Raw genomic sequence first — 25658 nt, 5'->3', positions numbered from 1 at the left:
TGTGTGTGTGTGTGTGTGTGTGCAGCTGACAAGGAGACACACACATGACATGACGCTGCAGACACAGAGCGTTGCTTTCATATTGACTCTCTCAGAGGGAGGGCTCTACATCATAAGCTTGATATTGATTACAAAGACGACGAGATGCATGGACGACATCAGATACTGCAGCCATATGTTCACATGAAACACACACACACACACACACACACACACACACACACACACACACACACACACATATATATATATATATAAGTGCTTGTCTCTCCCTTTGTAGAGGCTGCCTTCCTTATTAAAGACTATTTATGAAGAATTATGATCACAAGAGTGTTAACAATTACACACACACACACACACACACACACACACACACACACACACACACACACACACACACACACACACACACACACACACACACACACACACACTACACACACGCAGTCATCTTTGCATAATTGTTGCGAAAGCAGAGCAGTAGGCCTATCATCTTTTGCAATCAGTGTCACATAACTGCGCGTCTTTGTGGCGACCTGCGCCTTTAAGCGGGGGCGTGGCTTCGCTACTACGACCCGCCTTCTATGCATATTAGCCAACTCTCCTTCCCCCGGATCATAGAGTGCACTAGTCGGCAAAGAAAAGTGACCACAACCAAAGCCTGTTCAGCCCTGTGAGTGGTGGGACCGCGATCAAACGGACTCGGTTACCTTTCGCGACTGTTTACTACCTGGAACAGACAGCAAGCGGATCAGCGGGATTATAAGGAATCATTGTTGCCGCTGCTTTTTTGGACACTTCCAAGTGCGCACGGCTGATCTATGAGTACACAGAGAGGATTTTCACACTCAACACCAGGTAAAGCTCTTTTTTTTTTTTTTTTTTTGTAGACTACAGTAACTTCACCTCTAAATGATGTGAATGCACAAGTGCAGGGAAGAGGGTTCAGCGAATAACTTGGTCGCTCGAAGTCTTAGTTTGAAGCTTTTTTCTTGCGCATCTGCAGCTTAATTAACTGATCGGCGCTCTTTAGTCGCAGCTGAATTCTTTGAGCCTGATAGGGAGTTGTACCGAGGAGGAGTCAGATAAACTACTTTACATACGGCTACCCCTCTTCTTTTATTGGCAGGCAGCACGGGTACCTATCTATCCAATTAATCTATTTTCAATCCAATTTAATCGCTCTATTTGCTGCCGTGAAGTCAGCAGAAAGCAGAAAGCCTCCCATCGCCTTCCCCCTTCTCTCTTTTTGACACAGTATAGCCCACTACTAAAACAGAGTTATGTAATGAAACACTGTTGCGAAACTTGAACTTCTCAGCAGCTAAACCAGAAGAGTTTAACTTGAACTTTGCCGCTTTTTCGGCACAGGATTTTTATGTCAGCACGATCTCATCTCATGTTTCGCCTGTTTGTGGCACTTACTCAGTTCCTGATGAGGAACTCAATTGTGTTCTTAAGTGGCACGCCGTGTTCTGGTACGGCAGGTACCCTCGTCTAGGCTGTCTGTTACACCTCAGTGAATGTTTTTGTCTCTTAAAAAAAAAAAAAAAATAGGTCGATAATGTTGCTGTTCCAAACATTATAATTAACCCAGTGTTGATGCGTCCAAAATAGCTGCATTATGCGCGGCCACAGAATCAAGCCTTTACCCCAGAGGGCAACATGTCTGCGGACAGGGGTGTGATTATTCAGATGAGAATAAGGCTCAGTTCTCCTACAACTGTGTGCTCTCTCTCTCTCCCTGCAGACAGAGGGAACAGGGAGTGATTCACCCCCTCCTGCCTGCAGCCCCCATGCCGGGCATTAGCTCCACCGCGCCTCGATATGAAAACTGGGACATGGACCACCTTGACCACTACCAACATTATTTCTACGACGACCACCACGATCCGGACGAGGATTTCTTTAAGTCCACAGCGCCCAGCGAGGACATATGGAAGAAATTCGAGCTGGTACCAACCCCGCCCATGTCGCCTATCCGGGCAGTGGAGGGGTCGGGCAGGGTCGGGCTGCTTTGCCCGAGTCTAGGGGACAAGCTGGAGTGGGTGTCTCAGTTCTTGGGGCAGGAGGACGAGCAGCAGCAGCAGCAGCAGCAGCAGGACCTGCCCTGCAAGCTGACCACGGCCAATGACTCTTTCGGGAACCTGAGCTCCATTATCATCCAGGACTGCATGTGGAGCGGCTTCTCGGCTGGACAGCAGCTGGAGAGAGTTGTCGGGGAGCGCTGCGCGTCTTTACCCGGGACGGGGGCGGCCGCCGCCAAAGTCGCAGCCGGTTCTGCCGTCACATCCCCGGGGAGAGCGCAGACCGCCCCCGCCGACGCCTCGGCTCTCAGCGGACTGGCGTCGGACTGTGTGGACCCGGCTGCGGTCCTCACTTTCCCGTTATCCGGGGGATGCAAGAAACAAGTGTCCTCTGGTTCAGAGTCTCACAGCGACTCATCAGGTCAGTAACAGATGGAATATGCCAAATTACACTTTTCTATAGGGGAGAACAATGTTAGCATTAGGCTGTAGCCCAATATTTCATTGACTGCTATATTGTGGTGAAGTGAGATTTCTGGCTGTTAAGCTTCTATATCTATATGATATAGCTCTATATGAATAGAAGTGACCACAAACACACATATTATGATGAGTTTCCTATAATAGCCTATTATTTCTCTTATCATAGTTTTTTTTATTAAGGTGCTTTGTCTTGAGGTTAACTTGGCCTGAGTTAAAACGATTGCTTCGCTCATTGAGTTAATATTTTTTGCTTTGATTAGCCATTATCTGGCAATAAGGTCTCAGCATGGCACATGATGACTGCATTGCGTTACCTTGGTGCATGCAACACATGCTTGAAGCCCTGAGAGCGACACGCCCATTGAAACATCTGCTGCCTGGCTGAGCTCCAGCAGACCAGCTGCTCCCTCTCCCTGCTCCTCCAGTCTGACTTATGATAACAATATCCTCTCTGCATCGCCTGGCTCAGTTTTGACAAGAAATTCAATAAGAGAGGGCTACTCAAAGGCTAATTATTTGAACTTTAAGGAAGGAAGGAAGGAAGGAACGTCCACACTTGCAGAGATTTTATTTATGTGTAGCCAGAATTCCCCCTCACTCCAAAATTACTTTTTTTCCCCCATTTTCAGTAGAAATTTCGTATGCCGGCTACCATGTGATGCAGCGATTGGACCATGCATAATGGTGTGTGGAATGTCACAAAGGAAACTTGTTGCTGCATTCCTCCACTCAACAGGCTGCTGCGCCAATTGTGTCAGTGGGTGGATTTGGTCGGAGCCAGCCCGCGCTGTGAATAGAGCAGGATTAGCCATTTAGGAGGTCGGCTAGGGCTGCAGAATTCTTTGACAGGAGTTTGAAGGCGGTGTGTCACACCATTTCGGGGGATAATATGAGCTCAAAGAAGAGCAGAATGAGCAATCATGGGAATAATGTATAAGCTTAAGCACCAATAAAGAGTCATTATGAGGCTGCTCAAGGGAATTCATTCTGCATGCCTTGTAATATAAGATGTCATCTTTTGTCATATAAATAATAGGCAGGCACCCCTCCCTCCCTCCCTCCAGAAGACCTCTTTTGTATCCCATCTTTACTGTGTTATCCATACAAAGAGTACAGCTTTCTGAGCAGTCAAATAATCAGTGGTGCAATTACTCTCAAAGGTGTGTTTAAATTTACAAGATCATTGAAAAAAATCACAAGTCAAGTCTGTTGGCGGGAAACAAGTTGATAAAACCTGTCCTTGTTTAGGATACCTTTTTTTATTTTCATTCTAATTGAAAGAGCAGAAAATGATTCTAAGTGTGCCACTAAGTCTGTCTCTGCCTCTTATCATAGTGGTCCACAAGAGCAAATCAAGACAGCTAATATCCACTCAGGGAGCAGACCTGATGCAGTGTATCCTTCTGTAAGACTGCGTTCTGTAGTGTGTTTATAAAAGCAGGTGGATTTAATCTCGAAATTCAGTTGTTTTTTTGTTTTTTTTAGAGACTTTTGATTTCTCAAAGTAGACTTCCTGTGAGGTTGGCTCAGCTTTCGAACTTCAGCTGTCGTCTCATGTCCAGACTCTTTTCAACTCAAGTGTGGAATTTAATGCCTTCACCTTTGCTGTTTCAGATGATGAAGATGAGAAAGATGATGATGACGAGGAGATTGATGTGGTGACCGTGGAGCACAAGCAGCAGCAGCAGCAGCAGCAGCAGCGGCGCAAACCTCATCGACTGGTCAAAACTCGCAAACCGGTGACCATCACAGTGCGAGCGGACCCCCTGGACCCTGGCATGAAGCGTTTCCACATCTCCATTCACCAACAGCAGCACAACTATGCTGCGCCCTCCCCAGACACACTCCCCCAACCAGCCGAGCCACCTCGGAAGAGGGTCCGACAGGAGGTCTCCACCCAGGCCTCCCAGCTTCACCAGAACTCTCATTACCAGCAGCCCCGGCCTGGCAATGCCCCCCTGAACTTTGACAGCAGAAAGTGTCATGTGACTGGGATCAGGTCAGAATCACCCAACCTCAGCGCCTCCTCTCCTACCTCCTCAGCATCCCCTTCGTCTCCTCCATCCTCCTCCTCCTCGACAAGCTCTCACTCCCTCAGCTCTCCGACAAAGCCCCACTATTTCCCCCACCTCTCCAGCCCGCAGTCCTCAGACTGTGAGGACACGGACAAACGCAAGGCGCACAACTTTCTGGAGCGCAAGCGGCGGAACGACCTGCGCTCGCGTTTCCTGTCCCTGCGGGACGAGATCCCCGGCTTAGCGGACTGCCCAAAGACGCCGAAGGTGGCAATCCTGACGCGAGCCACGGAGTACTTGCATCAGCTGCACGCCAGCGAAAGGCAGAAGGCTCAGGAGCGGAAGCAGCTGAAAGCCAAGCAGCTGCAGCTACTGCAGCGGCTGGCACACCTGAAGCGATCCTGAGCGGCAGGGTCGGCTGTCACACACATGTACACTCACAGAACTGTACGGGACGACATGAAGGACAAAAGACACTAAAGTTCACTTTGAATTGGTCACGTTGGAATTGTGCGGGTGGATTTTTGTTTGTTTGTTTTCTACTTTTGTGGTTTGCACATTAGCTTCTGAGTGATTGACAAGGTCGTAAGCCAGTCAGGACAGCAAGCTAGGGACTGATTATATGGGTTATCTTACGGGCAGATTCATATGTCCATGGTTACTCAATATAGGTTTGTTAAACTGTTATATCCCCCTTGATTAAAAAAAAAAAACTGAAAATCTACTGCTTGCTACATGAAGGCTTGTTATTCTAGCAGCAAAACTGCTGCATGGTCTGCTCAGACGTCACCTTGGTCATGAATGAGCATGGTGTGCTTGCACAGCAGTGATGTCTCTACTTTCTGTGTGTCATCAGGCTAAAAGCAACCTTAAGGTTCATGTGTTTGGCACACAACTTGTACATTTTGTTATCAGGTTGTGCCTTTTTTTTTTCTGCTTCAGTTTTCATTTCCTCTCTCATGCTCCACAGCATGTAACCTTCACTCTGATTCTTCTTTTCCATGTCCTCAGTTGAACAATCAAACTTTGTGCTTAATGGTAATGGGAATGGGGACGTGGGCTGTAGTGGGACTATATACAGAGCCTTGCAACAATAATGGAAACAACAACTGGAAAGATACAAAATACACCTCTGAAAAAAAAGCTCAGGATAAGTCCTCGCTTCAGTGCCTGCAGGGTTTCCTGTTATTACTTCAGCTTTTCTATCTTGCATCATCAATGTCTGGGAAGCAGCACCATGTTCGCGGAAACAGCCCGGTTTTGTAGCAGTATTTGGAGACGTTAAGAAAATCTATTGCCGTGCAGGCATTGTTTGAATTTGATTGTCTTATCAATTTTTAAACACTTGCAAAACTCTTACAGGATCCATAGATATCACTCTATATGTAATATGTGTGCCATGGAGACGAGCTAAAAGGTGAATATTGGCTTCAAATGAACCACCAAAAAATGTGAAATGGCTTAAGAAGAATCTGTAATTTTTAGCAACATGAAAAAGGCCAATTTTTTTTTTTTTTTTTGCTTGGAGATGAAGCCCAGTGAGTTCCAACTGTACGTGTCTTTCATCTTGCTGTTTGATTTTTGTGAGTTGATTTCTTTTTGTTGCATTCGATGTAAAGCCTATAGAAGCCTTTCAATGTACGTAGATTATCCTGTTGGATGATATGTATATAGTACCCTTTACTGTACAGTCCTTCCAAACCAAAACCAGAGCTGTCTACTAAACTCATCCTAGTTTTCTTTCGGCCCTGAGTCCTGACCTGGGGCCTATAGCTTGCCGGCTTTTCAAAGATAACTCAAAGCTTCTATTTTTGTTAATAAAATGATTATGAAAAAGAGTCAAAATAAAACACTTACTGAACATTGATCACACTAGCCACTTTGTCACTACTTTTTTTTGCATTGCCTAATTATTTTCTTTACTGTTTGTTACTTTTTCTGTCTCTGGAGTTTGTTTATTTGTACAAGTCACGAGTTGACAAAAGTTTTATACTATATTTTCCTACCAAGTTGTGTTGCAGTGTGAGCTAATGACTGTTTTTTTTGTTATTGTAGCATGCAGGGCTTTACTGGTGGTTGTGTGCTGAAGATTAGCATGTATGGTCTGCTCTCTCTCTGGGGAAAGCACTTGAATGCTCCTGTATCCAATCCAATCACTCTAGCTGTAGCACTCTCTCAAATGTGGCATGGGTGGTGGTGTGGAGGAGGAGGAGGAGGAGGAGGCGGGGGGAATTAAGAGGATCTACCGATTAAACTTCTTGCTTTGCATAGCCTTTAGTGACCCTATATTGTGAGCACTTTCTCTCTGCTTTTTAGCAAGCCCGGTGCTCCCTATTGTCCCATAATAAGCCATGCATCAGAGAACACTGTAGCCTTGGAGCTAGTACTGTAAATGACTCAATTATGAGTAGCATGCCCTGCTCTCAGCAGCACTCAGGAAACTCCCAAGTACGCCGTAGCCCCTGTGACAGGGCCACAGGCCGTGCTTGAGGGAAACACCCCCTGTTATTATATGCTGTATATTTATAATATAATGCTAGCCCGACATGGAGGGAAAGAGAGTGTGATATCAGAGGAGTCATGATGTACTTGGCTAAACAAATACATCAGGATATCATCATGAATGTTTCTCTTTTCTTCCTCTGCATCAGCTGTAATTTAATTCTGCTAAGTCATTTGGCACAAACTGCCGTTAGCCCTGATGTTTTGTTTTTCAACAGGTTGGACTGTTTGTAGTGGTTTGTCAATATTTTTTTAAATAATTGTTTGACTTGTTTTGGTCACTGTCACAGTCATGATAGCAGTTGACCTTGCTTATTACCTTGGGAGTTTGACTATGGTGACTTCGGAGCCTTGTCTCAGCACTTTGTTTTTTTATGTACCTCATAAGCCTCTGTGTATGAAGAGTAAGTCAGAAAAATAATAAACGTATGGTTTGACATCATAAATAACCTGTTTGTCTTCTCTGTAGGCATAATGTGTCCACACACAGAATGAATATTTATCACTGTTCTATAGTTATGTGTAAACACACTATCTTAATTTGAACTGGATAACAGTAAAACAAAATCATTCACACCACCTGTATGAGTGAACACCTCTCTCTCTCTCTCTCCCCTTTTGCATTTGTTCTCTCCAGCAGTCTCCAAGGTAACCCATCCTGGCATCTTTGCCATGGCAACAAGCATCTTTGCTCCCTGTTCCCTGCTTCCTGCTCCCTTGCAGAGCTCTGTTTCCATAGAAACCATACTAACCATACTGGAATCCTACGTACAATTTCATAAACACCGAAAACGTCATCAGCAATTTGATATGTTCACAAGTGTGATAAATCCGTTCAGTGAATATTTTCTAAATGAACTGGTGGTGTCAGATCATTTCCCTCTAATAGCTGATATGTGACAATCAGAGTGTTTACTTTACATCAAAAGGGCTCAAATGTTCAAATAGTTACATAATTTAGTCCCCTAAAATGAAAGCATTTGAGCCCCAATCAATCACAGTTGCCCGATTACAGGCTGGCTGTTGCCTGGTAACAGAGACCACCTCCGATCTGTATGCACACTGCGCATGCGCGCGGCCGTCAGCTGGGTGCCGAGGAAGCAGCATCATGGCGGCGTCCGCTCGCAGCGTGCAGTGTGCACTGAGGAGAGCGATGGTTCCGTCGTTGGTGGTGATTTTAGGAGCTACCGGAACTGGAAAGTCCAAGCTGGCGATCGAGATCGGCAAACGGCTTCAGGGAGAAATAATCAGCGCCGACTCCATGCAGGTAGGAGGACTGTTAAAACGAGCAAATGCCCGAGAAGTCCTTGTCATGGCAGCCATAATGCTCAAATAAAGCTAAATAAAACATCTGCTGTGCAGCTGGTTTTACGCAGGAGACTGTTATCCAACTTCATCGAACTTTTTTTTTTAACATGTAGTCGTATTAAGTTAAATGTAGTTACCTGCGCAGGATAGCAAACGTGAGCTTAAGCGCATATCAAGATGAATAGTTTATTTTTTTAAACCGACTAATCTTTTACCATGATGAGTTTAACATCTGCACTGACTCGTATTTTAAAACTAACCGTCACCTTAGATAGCCTTTCTGTGACATTAGCTGAGTCCCTCTGAACGTGGCTGATCCACATTATCATGTCTGCAGGGCGTGAAGGAGCCTGCGGAGACACAGCAGCTATTAGAGACAACAACACCTGTAACACACATCCTCCTCAAACACAGCCAGCACATTCTGTCCTCCTTAAGAGGCCATACACTGAAATAGCCTAGTGTAGCCAAAAGGAAAGAGACCCGTCCTTTGCAGTCGCTCACAAAACTGATTTCAGTCTCTGTGTATGACACCTTTACTTCCCCCTTTTGTTTTCTTCCTCCCGTCCTGTATCTCTTTTTCACAGTTAATGCTCAAATGGCTATTCTGGATATGACTGATGATGATTGCATGTTTCAAAAAAACAAATGTTTTTGCACTTATATGTAAATTGCTTCCTACTACTTGGATTCATAGTAGCCCGGGTATTTAAAGCTCCTGTATTGATTTTAGAGGCCCATGAGGATAAAGTTGTACCACTCATCTTCTTTGCATATTTCTGTCCTTTACATGTGCAAGTTGTGTGTGTGTTTTTTTCTTCCCCCCTCACAACTAAATCTACTTAACTTTCTATTAATAGTCAGAAGTTTTCATCAAGAAGCATTACCATAGAAAAATGTAATTTAAAAAAAAGGCTGATTCTGCAGCAGTTTCAGGCACTAACGATAAAGAAATATTCAGTCTTGTCCCTTATGTACTCGTTTGCTTTAGTAGCTCATTAAGAGTGAGGCGATCTGTGGTGTCAAGACCAGCTAAACACACCTCACCGGAGTGTGAGGTGACATCACCATGAGTAAGCTTTTCGAGGTACTGGATTTATTTTCAATGAAGGAAAACTAAAATATGTAAAAAAAAAAATTGTTTAAACTGGGTGTATAGTATAGATGAATAACTGTAAAAAGTTACAATACCACACACATTACGATCATCTACTGACAATATGAAGCATTAAGAGACTTAATAGTTACTGTGTCTTTTAATATAAAGTATACAGGATCTTAGAGGAACTACAAATCCAACTTCCTGCCTTGCGTAGCCTTCAAAATAAAGCAAGAAATTGCAGTCTATTCTTGTATACAAAAAATGAAGCTAGATAAACTTTATGTACACACACGTCACACTCGATACAAATGATTGATGCTGACAGTCTTTTGTTTACTTTATATCAGTGTGGCTCTGAGCCGATTAAAGAAACGTAATGGATCATGATCAGTCATGAATTAATGAATTGTACTTTAATATTGTTTTTTTAAAAAAAATCATTGGTTGAATCTTTACTGTCATTTATTGCGAATCGAGTCATAGTAAAAACTAATCTCATTCAACAGGAAGTCCTTAAAGGTTTACAAGATAAGCAGTAAGATCTTTGTGTGCGTGCGGCTGTGTGATCACAGTGACATTTGAAGAACTCTTAGGCTCCTTGTGCTCCTCTCTCTCTCTCTCTCTCTCTCTCTCTCTCTCTCTCTCTCTCTCTCTCTCTCTCTCTCTCTCAGCCCCGCCTCCCTGCTCGTTCTCAGGCTCTGTTGCTGCAGCAACCAAAGGGCACGTACACAAAAGACAAGGTTTAATACAGGTTTGAGTCAGGGTCACAACAGAGCACAGTGTGGACACACACACACACACACACACACACACACACACACACACAAATCTTAATACATATATCTTTAAGTCTTTATCCAATCTAGATTCACTCTTTCATCTTCTTTCTCCTGCATCAGCACCCCCCCCCCCCCCCCCCCCCCCCCCATCCTCCTCCCCACTCTTTGGTGTGCATTGTCCTTGAGAGTGTGCGTCCCAGTGGGGAGCGCCTTTTCCAGCAGTCACCTGGTACTGGGTAAACTGGGTTACGCTAATAACATTTGAGCCCAGAATATCTCAGCGACCGGTGCAGCGCTGGTGGAGAGAAGCTGTGGCCTAGTTTGAGCACGGCAGCCCCAGCCTATCTCCTCCGTTCCCTGGCCTTGTTGCTACCCTCCTGTTGGTGTGTGTGACAGCCAGAGAAAGCGAGAGAGACATGCAGACATGGAGCGAGTGAGAAAGAGACTGCTTATGTGAGAATGAGGCTGTGTATAGGCTAGAGCTGGCCTGTGTTGTCTTTGGGATAGGAAACAGTCTGGTCTTGTTTGGGAGAAAGCAGCATTGTGCTGAGCTGGTGCATATTCAGCGCCGTGCTACGCTGGCCCAGCAGCTGATTGTGAATGGGCACGCTGTGGCCACTGGGAAGTGTCCATTGTCCCACGGAGAATTGGTTCCCACAGTCCCTAACACTCCTATTGTGTTATCATCAACCCCTCCTACCCCTGGCCCAGGCCCCCAACCCACAGTTCATTGGACACGCAGGGGGATATTATCCACTCATTAAATGAACATGCTATCTATGGCACACATGAACACTCTGCTGTCCTGTCAATGAGTGAGGCGCTGCCAAAAAGTGTAAAGAAACATGGGTTCCCAAAGTGGGGGTCCTGGGACCAGCGGGGGGTTCTTCGTAAGGCTTCCAGCCAAAAATATGAGGGTTCTGTCATTCTCTATGAAGTGGAATTATGGGAAAAAGTGTTTTTTAAGGCCTAACAACCCCTCTATTATCACCTCACTTACAGCACTAGACGACGTCTTGTGATTGAGTCTTTATTTAGCCAAGTCCTTTAATTCCATGCAGAGAACAAGAGGTTTCTGTACACCAAGCTCATTATTAAGTTACACTGAAATATTATTACAGAAAATTGTGTGCATTACTAAATTTAACTTGGCTCTTTTGCCCTTTAACACTTAATTTCCTGTGGGTTCATAGCACTTGCAGTTTTAATATCAAGAAATGGTTTTCCATTTTCTCTGTTGCTGGTTTTATTAAAATAAGACTTCCATTAATCTTCATGTTGGTCGAGGCCTAGATTTTATAGTGTTCTGGTTTCGTTTGAAGCCTGCGCCGTATAGACCTATCGCATTATCAACAGGATTCGTTCGGTGAATGCTGGAAAAGCAGTCAGTGTGAAGATCAAAAGCGGGCGGAATGCGATCCACAGTTATCACATCCAGGATGCTGTCAGCAGTAATGTGACATGGATTTATTTATCTCTATAAACAACTCTACATTAACATGTTTACCTGACGACCAAATCCGCTTGACGCTGTGTCATGAAAACCAATCAGCGTTTATTTTTTACAGACTTCCTGGAATGCATCAGAAAAAGAAAAAAAACAAGTAATTTAATGGTTGTTTTCTCCTCCTGTTGCATGTTGACTTTTTACAAATCGACATCATAAAGTTGAAAAATGTTTATTGCACGTAAACCAAAAGAAAAACGTGTTTCTTTTAGGCCCATTACACTTAAGTAAGTTAGAGTGAAGCCTCTGTCAACTTAATACAGTTAAACTGAAACCTACCAGAAAAAGACGAGATGTAACTCACCAAAGAATGATGACGTTTGTTTTGCAGTCATATCTGGAGGGGAAAATTCGCTTGCTTTTGTCTTTCTTTTTTTTTTTCATCTGAACACCCTGTCGCATCTCTACTCGCTTCTCAAGTTTAAGGTTCTGGGTGGAAGTCGTTTATGGCCAATTACGTGCAACACCAGAATGCGCGAAAACGTTGACCTGTCATATATTGTTTTCAATCCATCGGATGTTTGCTCATCAGGTAGTGAAAAACTGTGGAGGGGAGTTGTGATGTTTGGGTACGATTGAAGCTTGCTCTTGTGGATGAATGGGGATTCCAGCAGATACAGCTTTTGCACATTATCTGGACATGTACACCAATGTCTTTTGGTGTACATGTAATACTGATACATCAAGGTACAGAGAGGCTGTTGCTCTGATTGGTTTATGTCCACACGTTATTAGATGCGAGTCCTTTGACGAGCTGTTATGGATAGACGTTTGTTAATCAAGTGTCACCTCAGGGGAGAGGAGGATTTACTGGACACGGCCCAATGACAACAAGGAGAGATATTATTGGTATCAAGTATTTGATATCCTGGTGACAGTTTTTGGATCAAGTGAGTGCACGTCAGCGGTGATTCATGGGAGGTATGCTCAGACCTAAACTGTTGTTTCAGAGCTGTGATCATTGTTTGAATGCAGCAGAATTAATGCTCTGCTGCACAGCACACAGACAAGACAAGACAGTTTATGTTGTGTGAGCTAAAGGAGTTAAACATTCATTTGTATATATATATATATATATATATATGTATGTGGATGGAAGGAATGCAGTTTGCCGGTTGCTTACTTGTTGACTTGTTTTGTATTCGACATAATTGGTAGGTCATCTTGAAGAAGGTCCGTTGGTAACTAGCTCAAAGGGGGCACATCACCGCCTACCTGTGTTCAAATCAGACATATTTCTGTGAATAAATCCATTCTCCCCCAGTGCTTGTCTACTGGAACAAACACTCAAAGTTAACTGAGATTAATTTAAACTGAGGGAGATATTTTTTTGTCTGAGAGACTGGTGTGCAGCGTCCATTGGATAGAGAGTCACATATTTTACCTTAAATCATTTTTGGCAGCTCCTGTGCAAACCGCTATCGGCGTGCATGCTTTCTATGTCTTGAATTGTCTGGGCGTCACATTTAAATACCATGGCATCATGTGATTTGCATGCTTTAACTAAAGATAATAGACACTTCTGTGTTACACATTGCCATGCATTAAGGAAGGAGTCAAGGAGGTTAACTCAGTCAGTGCTTTGATAGATCTATCTCAGGAAATAATCTGTAATAAATATTTTAAATTAAACTGTCTGTGATGCTTTCCGAGCTTCCGAGCCGTACCGACAGCGTGTTCACATGGACGGGACGACCGGCCGGCTCATCCCCTTGCATATAAAAGTTGTTTAATTGAGGGACTAGAGAAAAGAAGAATAACATACTGTACTCACTGCTTATTTGAATGTCATGTAAGCGTTTTTAGATCACGGTCATTTTGTGTAATTTTACATGCAGTGTGAAGAAACGAGCATAATATAGAGCGCTAGCATTAGCATGCTAAGTCAACAATGCAGCGCGAGTTGTTTTGGATTCTGTACGTGACTTCCAGTGCTTCTGCAGCCAGCCCAAAGCGGACACTCGACAAATTTGCGGGATGCTGCACTTTCGCCTTGGCTTCATTTTTCAACACCAGAGGTTGCCCCATGCTAATAACACATTATCAACGATTAATTGGTTTCACTGCAGTGTGTAAAAAAAAAAGAAAAAGGGTGTGTTTAAGTTCAAGTGGTGGCAAGGTTGGTGAGATATAATACTAAAGGGTCATCAGAGGTCCTGAGGGGCAATTTAACAGGTCATGCACATGCATGCACCAACTTAAGGGTTTGTAGGACAATTGGAAGTATTGATGACCGGTGACCCCGTTGCTTGCCTGAGCTGCCGTATTCTCTCAAACACGTCATGAGGATGGAAAAATTCAACAAAGGGCGACAATTTGTCAAGCTTGTGGTTTTTTTGTTGAATGTGAGTAATGGGCCTGAACAGCAGGAGAGCTGTCATGTGTCATCTTGACTGTGATGGTGCCATAAAAGTGGACTAAAGAGGTCTTTCTAACCAGAAAAAAAGCACCAAGACAAGGAGTGATTTACCTCTTCAGTCATAAATGTGGAAATGCAACGGTCATGAAGTCAACAGATTTTGTGGCTGTGTTATTTTCTGTCTAATGGTATGCTGGTTTTGGCCAGAGATTGTTACTCGTATGCACACACAATCATCAGCACTATACTCCTTATCTACGCGTTAAACACATCCTGCATCTACAGCGTGTGGCACTATGAGTTATAGCCCTCTATTTTGCTGCCTTCCTCGCATCTCTCCTCCTCCATTTCTCTCTCCTCATCTTTCTGTTTATGACTCTCTCTCTCTATCTCTCTCTCTCTCTCTCTCTCTGTCTGGTGTGGATATGACCTGTCTGGGCTTTGAACGTATCTGTTTGTATTGTAACTCATGCATTGCTGCCTCCCCACATCCGATTTATGACGCGTCTTTTGAAGTAATCCAAACCTGAGTAGGAGCGCGCCAAAAAAAAAGGGAGCCGATTAACTCTATTTTTGGTGCGTGTATGTTATTGTGTGTTAGTAAATTGTAGTCTGCGGGTGTGGTGATGCGGTCACCGCTACAGTACAGCAGCCAGGGAGGAGAGAATGGAGGAGGAATGAGAAGGGGGGGGGGGGGGGAGGGAGGGGAGGGGAGGGGGGGGTAATGCCATGAATGATTTATTAGTCTGGCATTACTGGGCCATTCCCCACAGAGAGACAGAGGAGCGGAAGATGGAGGGATAAATTGTTGAAGGATGTTGGCCTTAGGGGGGGAGAAGAAAAGGGTGGAAAAGATAAAAAGGAAGTTAGGTATTCTGTGGTTAATGTAAAGGAGGAGGAATGAATTCAAAGACGAGGAGGAAAATCATGAAATGCCGCTCGGATGTTGGGTGTTTGAACGGCCATCTCTAGTGGTCACCACCATGACCAGTTGTTCTGTTTTCATCTCTGGACCAGAGAGATCACTACTTTCAACCTTTACGCTTTCATCCCAGTTATTCTCTGAAGGTACAACGTTCTTTCAAAAAGTGTAAACGCCAAGTCATTTTAAATTGAGATAACAAAGCTTTGCACTTAGGTGGCCTTTATAGAACTGACTTTTTATTGGACAATTATAAAGAGCACTTATCTGACTTCTGTTTATCTTTTGTTACATCTTTGAAATTGTGACTTACTTTCAATTGTCGTCAGTGATAGACACCACTATATTTAACTCATCCAAAGGCCTTGTGCCATTAGCAGTTGAAATAATTTTTTTTTTTTATGAAGAAATGTTTTTTCTTATGTAATTGGAGCAGTTAAGCCTGACTCACACTGCAGGATAGTCGGCCCAATTTAGTGGTTTGAAGGAGAGAATGGTTTGTTTAAAGTTGAACTTTGTGTACCGTACATTTGCAGAATTGACTCAGGGCACACTTGCACTAGGCCCAGTTGTTCCGTACTTTGCTAAGCACAATAGTCCCCCCCCCCCCCCCCCCCCCCCCCTCCCCGCTGGCCTGCAATCGCATTGCTCCATGCCCAACCGTGCCTGAGCACAGGAACCTCTGTAGCCCGCGTCATCACTACACATGGAGTTCTGCCAGAGCGGCAAGTGAGGAAATGGAATATTTGCAGTTTGCATAATCCGGTTGAAATTCATATACACAAGATTCAATCATCACTAAAGTTTTGGACATTTCAGCCAACATGAAAGATATCACTCTCCCCATTAATTACCGGCATCTGTCTATTAGCCATAGACTGTATCATACAGTCTGTATGATAGCAGCACAAGAGGAATTTTCTCCAGTCTGTCAACGGAGAACATGACTGCAGTTTTACTGACTTTTTGGCTTAGTTTTGGTTGTTTTGGTCACATATGGCCCTCTTGAGCAACTGTACTGGACTGTGCTGAAGCCCACCCCTTCTATCTGTGCCAGGGTCAAGGAGTGTACCGCGCTTGAGCATGGATCGAAGCACTCGCACGAGTCTAAAAAAACTTGACTTTTGGGGGTCAAATGTGCCGAGGCACGGCACTGATTTCCTACTGCGAGTCCCCCCTAAAACAAACGTGGACTGTAACTTTCCCCTCGTGTACAGTTGAACCCAAAGGAGTCTAAACTGCTCCAAAACATGGAGATGGAGATTTTTGGGAGTTATGTGGCAGTACATACTGGTTGAAGTGTTTCTTGTGAAATGACTTGTGAAACTGATCGTTACAATTGCAATTCGGCTTAAATTCATGCTGGAGGATAGTTACTGCTTTGACAGACTCTTAACTGAATGACAAGGTTTAATCATGAGAACAAACTCTCCTTTTGAAGAGAAACTAGAACACCTCAAGCTGAAGTACAGTTTGTGACTTTTCACCATGTCACGAAGCTTCTGAGGTTTTAAAAGAATCTTCCAAAACAGACCGCTCAAAGGTGTAGCTCCTCAAGACTAACCTTGCTAACCAATTTGTTAGATAGTTGGTAGATTCATATTTAGTGAACAAATATAAGAGCAGCATTGATCTTCTTAATTCTCAGCAAGACAGCACATGAACGTTTATCATGGAATAGTGAATGAGTAGTAAAGAAAACTGTACGACAATCGGTGACATCACACTGGTACCAGATCGGCTTTGTTAGGCCACCATTTGTGTTGCGTCCATAAAGAATTATGGGGGAAAAAAATGGTATCTGAAACCAGGGAGAGAGAGAGAGTGGGGAATGACATGGAGCCACAGGTGGGACTCGCCCCCGGGGCCGCACGTTACAGTTAAGGAGAACATCCATATGAGGCGCACACAAAAAACTGCTAGGTCACCCGGGTTCTGTTTAAGAAGTTTTTAACTATTTTTTCAAGTTCAATTCTGGTCAGAAGGCAACATTACGTTTAAGAAAAGAAATGTGGGCCTGACACCTCTCTGAAAGCTCACTTTATCCCACTTTTGCTTTCTCGGAATCTCATCTCTATGTCTCGAGTGAGCGTTTTTTTTCCTCTCCGTATCTTTCCTTTTTTCTCACCGTGCTCTTTCTGTCATGCCCTCTTTCTTTTCTTCTGCCATGCTCCTCCCTTATTAATGTGGCACAGGAACAGCTGTCTCGTGCAGGGTGTAAGGTTGGCCAGGCAGGCTGCTGCCGGCTCTGCGGGGCCCGAACACTGAGCTCATTGTATCTTAGACACACACACACACACACACACACACACACACACACACACACACACACACACACACACACACACTTGCACACAAGCAACACGGTTACATCCATTCACATCCATTTAAAAGGGAAGACAGGAAGGAGTAGGCAGCTGGGTCCACATTAGCCGGGCTTCCATTGAACTACATCAATGTGAATTATGACATTTTGAGATGTAAAGCAGAGGATTATTACATCCTCAGCCACTTTCCAGACAATCACTGGAACACTGGAAAAGTTAAAAAAAACACCATTTTCAGACTGAAGAATTGTCACATTTCTTTGCAGGTTAGATGTGGTTTTGAAATATCTGTCCAGGTCATAGAAATGTTTTGTATGCTGGTATTTCTCTTCTATGCACACTTTTTAATGCTGTAAAAACTACCTCATGTTTACTCCAGCATTTTTGCCCTACTCACCACTGCACTATTATCTTATTTAGCCTTGTGCATATTAGTCTTTGCTTATTTGTTCATTTTTGTGTTTGTTGTTGATATTCAATGTTATACCTGTACAAAGGGAGCACAGTTTACCAAAGTAAAACTCATTGTGTGTTTAAGCACACCTGGCCAATAAAGCTGATTCTGATTTCCATGAATAAGTCAATTATTTACTGAAAACTGCTATTTGAAATTTTTTCGTCTTAGACGGCAAAGAACTAGTGGCGACGAAGGGCCGCCTGTGGCATCACCTTATGTCGCCGCTTGTCTTTAGCCAAAAAGTTGCACTTGAACACACCGCAAAGACTACAGCCGACGGTAAACCACCACGTACGTTCTGCGCATGCGTGAGAGGAAATAACTCTCCATGCCAGCAGGCGATGGTAGTCCGTTGTTATGGTACGAGTAGACCATTTTCACACCGCTGTCAGTCACCACTCGTATTATAGGTAGCATACTAATCAGGAATAATGTCTGATTAAAAAGTTGAAAATGGCTCTGGCGTTGTCAGCCCTTATATAGCATACAAGATAAGCTTTGTTGATTTTTATCTTTTATGTCTACACAACTCTGAGCTGTGATCATCACTGCAATTTGTAACTCATTTCCACCAACCGCCTCGACTGGAAGTCTTCATTTCTTTCTCATTTGCTCTCTCATTTGTAGCTCCCCCTCAAAGCATTTTCGCCTTCTTCACATCTTCCACTCAAGTGGCTCTTTTCATTTCTTTCTGCTTTGCGCTCTCGTCAGCTTCTGCTTGCTTTTACTCTCGGGTCTCCTTGTCCTCATTAAGGCAAAATTGAAATCATGGCAATCTGTTTTTTTTTTTGGTAACACTCTCACACGAGAATGCTTGAATGTACTTCGAGGAGTGGTTGTGGAAGGATTAGTTGTGTTCGCTATGGTAGCAGGTAAATTGGGACAAAATGAAAGGGAGTGCTCGTCCATTTAGAAGTGTTGCTATTTGTCTAATTATGCAGGCTTGCTCGACAGATTGTCCAAGATGAACATAGTGTGCTCAAAAGAAGAGAAGAAAAGACATGCGTGTTTTGAAGGGACATTTTGCCTCTTCGTCATGCTGTTCATAAAAGTGAAGTTCTTCCGGGAGGTGACTCCTGTTGCCACCAAATATCACACATCACAGATCTATGGCAGTTCACGACTACCATTTCAATATGAGAAAGCTGTTTTCAGATGTGTACTCCTGAAAATGTCTAGTTAATTTCAGGTAGGCTGTCCCTGAAATCTTCCTCATCTGGTTGTTCACATGTGCACCTCTCAGCAGGAGACTATCCCTGTGGGACAGGATGGAGGTTGGGGTCTCAGGAGGCAAGACCTGATGTAAAAAGAACAACATGGAAGAGGTATAGACAAAGTAAAAGAGTCCGCTATACGATGCTATAATGAGAGTTTTAGCCTTTATATCAATGCTACATGTATTTCTATGCAATCACAATACCAACAAAAGAACGGAGAAGAACATACTGGCAGACACAACATAATTATGAAGTAGTTTCATTACGTGAACGGAGATCAAACTAGTCGCATGAAGACAGTCGATGGTTGTGTGCAGGTCGCAGGATAGAAATGTCAGCAACCCCTCACGCTGGCTTGGGTGAATTTTCCTTAGAATTTCCTGCTGCATTCACACATCAGCTCGGTGGGTAAATTTGGGGGCTGGTAGGAAAGTGTGAAAGTAATATAATAAAACAGTGTCACGCCAACTCTGAGAGGGAGAAACTGGGTGCTACTGTGGATGAGCCGATGGAGGGATTGGATATGGACTTCAGTGATTTTAATGCTTTGTGTAATCATAAAGCTTCTTGTTCCTCCACAGTTGTTTGGTTTTATCAATGAAGCCTACAGTATGAATACTCTGTATTCTGTTGCTGCATTTGCTGGTAACTGGATTGACAGATTCCCCTCATACCCACATACCTCTTTTGAAATATTTCTATCCTTACTGCACTGCACTGCACTGCTATCCCCAACAACTTCAGGATCCAGAAAGATCGCGTTAACCAATTTTCCATTTTCGTTTTTTTTTTTTTAAACTACGACTAAAACATCTGAAGACTGTCCAACATTTTGACTCATTGAAAAACTGAAAGGGATCCACCATACCATTCTATCTAGCACTTACAATGAGGGTAAATCTTGCACAAAGGTGCTCTAATGTTTACAATGCCACCGAATGACACACATGCAGCAACTATATTTGTGTACTGTTGTGGACAGTCAGGATTGATCATCTTGAAGAAGTGGAGTCAGCTGGCTCTCCCCCTCTCACCATCATTCATGCATTTGGTCAGTTGTGCAGTCAGTTGGGGAGACTGTAGTCAACTTTAGCACACAAACAAACTTTTTTTCCACAATGAACTTTGTGTAACATTAGATATCTCAGGTCAAAATAACAGTAGTCAACTAATGTCTAACTTAAGGTTCAAGTGTGTTTGTGCCTGGTACATGTGTTGTCTACGATACAATACGATCGATTAATTTCCCCCCAGGGAAGTGTCACCGGAAGTTCTATTATTCCATATTGAACAGAAAACTGCTATCTGTCTAAATCTTTTTCCGTCTCAGCTGCTCAAAGACTCTACTGATCATGCTTGCGCGAGCTGGAGCCTTTGAGCCAACGCTGCTTAGCAAGCTAACGCTAGCATACTTGCGCCAGTGTGTGCCCATGAGGACAATATCTAATCAGACCTATTTCGTTTTTTTGTACCAGGCTGTAAACATGTAAAATGTCTGCTGTACAAACAGGCTTTTTTTTGAATGTGGTGTGTATGGGACTTCCAGGGCTCCTGGAGACAGTCTCAAGCAGACACTCCATGAACTGCGGGATTTGGCGCTTCCACATTGTCTTCATTTTTCAACACCGGAGGTTGCCACCGTTAAAACACACATAATGACAGAGTTTTTAAACCCAACCCCAGAAAGTCTTAACGCAACCTCAGTGGGTCTCATCTCAAGCCTCTTTTTGTTTACCCTGCATGAGATCATCAGGTATTCAAATTTTAAATACACTTTCCCCAAATGAAGAGCAATTAGTCTCACATTATGGAACACATAGCATACATCAAGGAAATATGAAAAGCAAGTGTTCTACCAATGTGGCCAATGTCACATTGTACATTGTTAAAGCATGTGGTCATATGTTTTTTAGTCCACCTCAGAATGTAACATACATCCTCAATGCGTCTTGGGTGCATTCACAAATGTACTTAAGGCTTCTCTTATTATATATGATCACTGATGTCACAGGATACCCGTTTCTCTCTCTGTATACAAACCAACCTGATGCCATCCTTTATATATTCATTCACCTTCATCCCTCAACATTATTTGGCCATCCTTCTGCTATATATTTTGACTTTTATACTCTGTACAGTCTTCATAAGTGTGTGTGTGTGAGTGATTACTTGACAGACAGAGAGAGAGAGTGTGCGAGAACGGTGGAGGCAAAGTATGGGTGGCGGTAGATAATGTGTGCAAATTTGTCAGCGAGCATCCTGTTCTCTGTCACAAGAACACAGCGCTCTTCTGTCTCCTCTTATGTCCGTTCATCTCCTGTTCCTCTTGAGTCCTCTCTGGCACTCTTGTGTTTTTTCCAGTAACCCCTTCAAGTCCTTCAGCCTTCTTCTACCTTCATCTCCATCCATCCATGCATCCCAACCCTTTCCTTGGCTGACAGTGGTGTCGTGCAGAAAAGCAGTGAATAATTGATCAGGCTGGGATGTTCTGCCCTGCCCTGCTCCCCACTTTTGGCTCGGAGAAAATTTGGTGTAGTGCACGCAACCCACACACGCACTTTCACCAAGGACATGACCATTAACCTCCTCAGCTGTATTGAGTACACACATTTTGTTTGTTGATTTAATGATGACGCCTTGAAACATAAAATTTAGACTATTGGAAGATGCTTGGTAACTAACTAAGGAGGTACTCAAGAGGATGTGGGCAAGCCTTGCACTGTAAAGTACTTCCTGAACAGATAAAGTTAAGATAAAACTTTATTGCATGCTCTGGTTTTTTTTATGTGTGTAGTTTTGTCTTGCTTTGACAGGACAACGATTACAAATAAATGTTTGGAAAATAATCAAAGCCATTTAACACAGGCAGATTTCTTATCAGTGTCTGGCCACAGTAAATACCAGAAATATGATACTGTTCGAGAGAAACTTAAAACCACCGTACGTTCACAATTACTAAGAAAAACTGAAAATACAAATGATGTAACATTGAACTGATAAACTAAAAGAAATCAACCCATCACTAAGCCTTGGTGACCATCTCCATCAGTACGGTTACATGGCGCTAGATAGTCAAATTTCTGATCGTATCAGACACTGTTTGGACTTTTAAAATGCATGTAAACATGTTAGCCCGACCTATATCAGACCATAACGGACATCTCATAATCGGAAAAGAACACCTAGATAAGTCATTCATAGTCGGCAAACTAATCGCATGTAAACTCAGCCATCGTATTTCGGCGGACTTCTCACTCTTCATTTTCTCTCTCGATTTTTCTCTTGCATGCAGTGATATTATGGATTAACCAAAAAAAGGCCACAAGAAAGTCTGTCGGGAATTAAACTACAGCCAACCATAAATATACCTGGGTCAGGTATCATCTATGTGTTGGAAACACTGAAGCATGTGCCAAAACTTGTAAATCCTAATGTAGAATAAGACAAGACTTCTCTGTAAATTGTAATTGCCGGGTGTTTCCGGAGATAAATCAGTTCCAGAGCAAGACAGAGGTAGTTCTGTTAGCCAACACTCTGATAGCCTCCAGGACGGCCTTCAATTATGAGAGGAAACACTTCCTGATTCATGCACTAATCTTTTATGGGGATATTAATTACATTTTTAGGCGGTTCATATATTAGTAATAAAAAGTTGTAAACGTAACATACTGTTTAGCTAGCAAGCTTCAGACAGACCGAGACATCTTATTTCAGAGCAGTTAAATCTATAGTTTAGTAAATAATTTACACAGGTTTGGTTTTAAGAGTGATTAGAAAAGACAACTGTCTCTTAACATTTTATATTCTTCTGACTACACCCCGATGTGAACCACCTCAAATACATAAATGCTATGCTCAGTTACTTTTTGTAAAGCCAAGATTTAGGCATATTCAGTCTTTAATATTGGCATCTTGAAAAGAAAAACTAAGCTGTGACTCGCTCATCTCTGATCTTTCCACTTCTTCCCACTTCAGCCTTCCAGCTGACCCCAGCGTCACAAAGATTCTACTCAGTGAATGCCAGAGTCTGAAACCTAAAACATCGTAACTTACAATGAATCGCTTGTATCGACATGTTCACAATTTTGACAAAGGGAAAAAGCTCACGAGTTAAAGTCAGGAGTGACTTCTTTCATCCATTCTTTGATGCTTTGGAAATAATACTTATGTGTTCATGTGCCATCTGACTGACTGCTGATTAAAGGCTGTATTTTTTTTCCTACACTGGATTAATGAACAAAAGTCTGCTTCACAGAACTTTTCTTTATATTTCAATCAAGGCGGTCTTCAACCAGAAGTTCCAGCCTATTGGTGAAATTTTTTGGCACGTCTTTGACTCAAAGGGGATTCATAAAGTTTTCCTGGCTCAGTCTGATACACGTTCTGAGCCACACAGGTTGGTGTTAGACTACACACAGATGCTGTGCAGAGCTCAGGGCTATATAGATGTATTTACCTGATAAATGAAAGAGTTGGTAATAATTTGCCACCTGCATCCGGATTTCAAGTGTTGTTATCGGCTTCATCTGCAATGAGACCAAAGTAATGTGGTACGAATCTATCAACTGACATACCACATAATATGGCATACATTTCCTCTTAAAGGTAGGGTTGATACTTTTCTCCAGAAATAGAGAAACATTTAGGTTGAAATTGTCTTTAGTCCTGACAGAAGTTAATAATTCATGTGCTCTGAAAAAGGAACAAAGAAAATCCGTCATCTGTAGCAGTTGTAAGCCTGTAAAAACTTTGACCAAAGTCTGCCACGAGGTACCAATCTGAAGAACCAATCACAGCCTCCCTGTCTCCCTGCTCGTTCTCTACCCCGTCGTGCACGAGCCCACACTCGAAGCATGAGCTGAGGTCCGCTTCTGTGCATGTAAGTGAGGGCCGTGGCTTTTGAGGGAGCACAGAGGGGAGGGGTTGGGTGCAGACGGAGCACTGAGGGAATGCTACTTTCAAAATAATGCTAGTTTTTTTTGAAAATTACAAACCCTGCCTTTAAGCCGGTTATGAGAGTTCTGTATATGCATCAATTCCATAATTTCCCCCTCCTCTCTTACTGTTGACTTCACAGTTTTGTCTGGTTGGGGCAACGTAGCGCCAATCTTCAGTTTTAGCTCTGTAACATGTGCTAGCAGTGAGTCGCTAATTTGTAGCCTAATTGACGGCTGTCTGTTAAACCGTTGTCTGTGTTGGAAGCTACGTCTCCTTACCTGTTCTGTCTTTTAGCACGACAAACTGTTATTAGAAGCTTTGATACAGCTAATGCTAGCATGTCATATGAAACACAAAAAGATAACTTCAGTTGATATTTGACCTCAGACAGCTGCTTGACAACAATACACTTAAATATTATGTTACAGTCTTCACATCTTCGGGTGAATGTTCCTCTAAAACCACTTTGGACTTCTCAGCTGAACACTTTCCACTTTTACATTCCCTGATCAAGAGGAGACTGTTATGCTCCTGTTACTTCTTGCCATCAATGTAATTGCCACAAAGGCGTAACAGGGAAATGTAACGGGTAGGTAAATATTTTTAACTGCTAGGCTAGCATCGGGTAGTCGCAGAGGTAATAACAGAGGTGAAATGGTGTCACTTCAAGATTGAAGCAGCGCTGTGTGTGTGTGTTTGTCAGATCCTTACGTGTGCATGTGAAGCCCCTGCTGTTTGTGTACACATCCTGCCTCTCTCATGCTCCCTTAATGCTGTGTTCAATCACACAAGGACACCAATATTATGGCGTCGTGGGGTTCAGTGTTAAAGAGAGAAGGCAGGGTTGTGACAAAGGCATAATGACTGCAGAAATTCATTCCAACACTGTTGCAGAAGTGTGACATGCAAATGGCTAGAAAGAAATCTGAGCGCGCATATGTCATCGGGAAGTTCACACAAACTCAAAGAGGTAACTAATCAGGTTTAGATTCTCACAATAATACGTTGAACGAAGGCAAGGAGAACCAAGGCGTTGTTTTTCCTCATTCTTTTGAAAGTCTCCTCTCGACATGAATGTGTTTGCGTTTGTGGGATTGAAAAATCATTGACATAGTACTGTATGACACCCAGCTGTCAAATTCCATGAGGGTGCCCCCTCGCTGGGTGATGTAAAGTGGACGGAGGGAGATGTTTTTCATAATTTCAGGAATGTTTCCGTGTTGTTTCACTTGGATGACAGGCTGGCTCCTCCGTCTGTCTCCACAACAGCCTGCTTCTTTTGGCTGTTTCTCTGGGTTTGATACTTCCTAGGACCAAAAGAAAGTCATTAAGTATTTACTTGACAAATTGTACACTCTAATGCAATTACGTTTTTTCTCCATGTGCATGTTGCTTGTAGTAATACAATTCTGTAGAGCTACAATTTCTATGATTTGTCTCATTGACTCAATTCTGTTTTTTGTGTTTCTTTTGCCTCCCCTAGGTGTACCATGGGCTTAACATCATAACTAATAAGGTGACAGCTGAGGAGCGTGCCCAGTGCAGACATCACATGATCAGCTTTATAGACCCATTAGTTAGCAGCTACACTGTGGTGGACTTCAGGAACAAAGCCCTGGCTCTAATATCCTTTCCTGGAAATGTGTTTGGCAGAGGAACAAAATCTTTTGTATCACCTCACTTTCCACATGTTGCTATCACTGCCTTCACATCTT

At 43.1% G+C, this 25658-nt stretch overlaps 2 protein-coding genes across 3 annotated transcripts in view; both read left to right on the top strand.

Annotated features, from left to right (window-relative positions):
• Window positions 1-616: 616 nt before the first annotated feature.
• On the top strand, window positions 617-6392 carry myclb (MYCL proto-oncogene, bHLH transcription factor b). Its single transcript, XM_061059203.1, has 3 exons — window positions 617-858; window positions 1751-2448; window positions 4125-6392. Exons 2-3 carry the CDS (start codon window positions 1797-1799, stop codon window positions 4928-4930), a joined length of 1458 nt encoding a protein of 485 aa, XP_060915186.1. The 5' UTR covers window positions 617-858; window positions 1751-1796; the 3' UTR covers window positions 4931-6392.
• A 1716-nt stretch (window positions 6393-8108) lies between these two features.
• The window catches only part of trit1 (tRNA isopentenyltransferase 1), a 39490-nt gene continuing 21940 nt past the window's right edge, over window positions 8109-25658 (top strand). For both annotated transcript variants that reach the window (XM_061059602.1, XM_061059603.1), the window contains exons 1-2: window positions 8109-8294; window positions 25427-25570. In XM_061059602.1, coding sequence (XP_060915585.1) covers window positions 8136-8294; window positions 25427-25570 — 303 coding nt within the window. In that variant the 5' untranslated portion in view covers window positions 8109-8135. The remainder of the gene's footprint in view (window positions 8295-25426; window positions 25571-25658) is intronic.

Source organism: Labrus mixtus, chromosome 16 (assembly GCF_963584025.1).
Source record: "Labrus mixtus chromosome 16, fLabMix1.1, whole genome shotgun sequence".
NCBI classification, from domain to species: Eukaryota; Metazoa; Chordata; class Actinopteri; order Labriformes; family Labridae; genus Labrus; species Labrus mixtus.
The sequence above is the reverse complement of the archived record's forward strand: the minus strand, read 5'-3'. Positions and strand labels throughout refer to the sequence as shown.

What these genes read in the sequence shown, in the direction of transcription:
- myclb (XM_061059203.1), top strand. Translation starts at nt 1,797, where the DNA reads ATGCCGGGCATTAGCTCCACCGCGCCTCGATATGAAAACTGGGACATG. An exon ending in GTCTCACAGCGACTCATCAG is followed by an intron (nt 2,449 to 4,124) that starts GTCAGTAACAGA and finishes TTGCTGTTTCAG; the next exon opens with ATGATGAAGATGAGAAAGAT.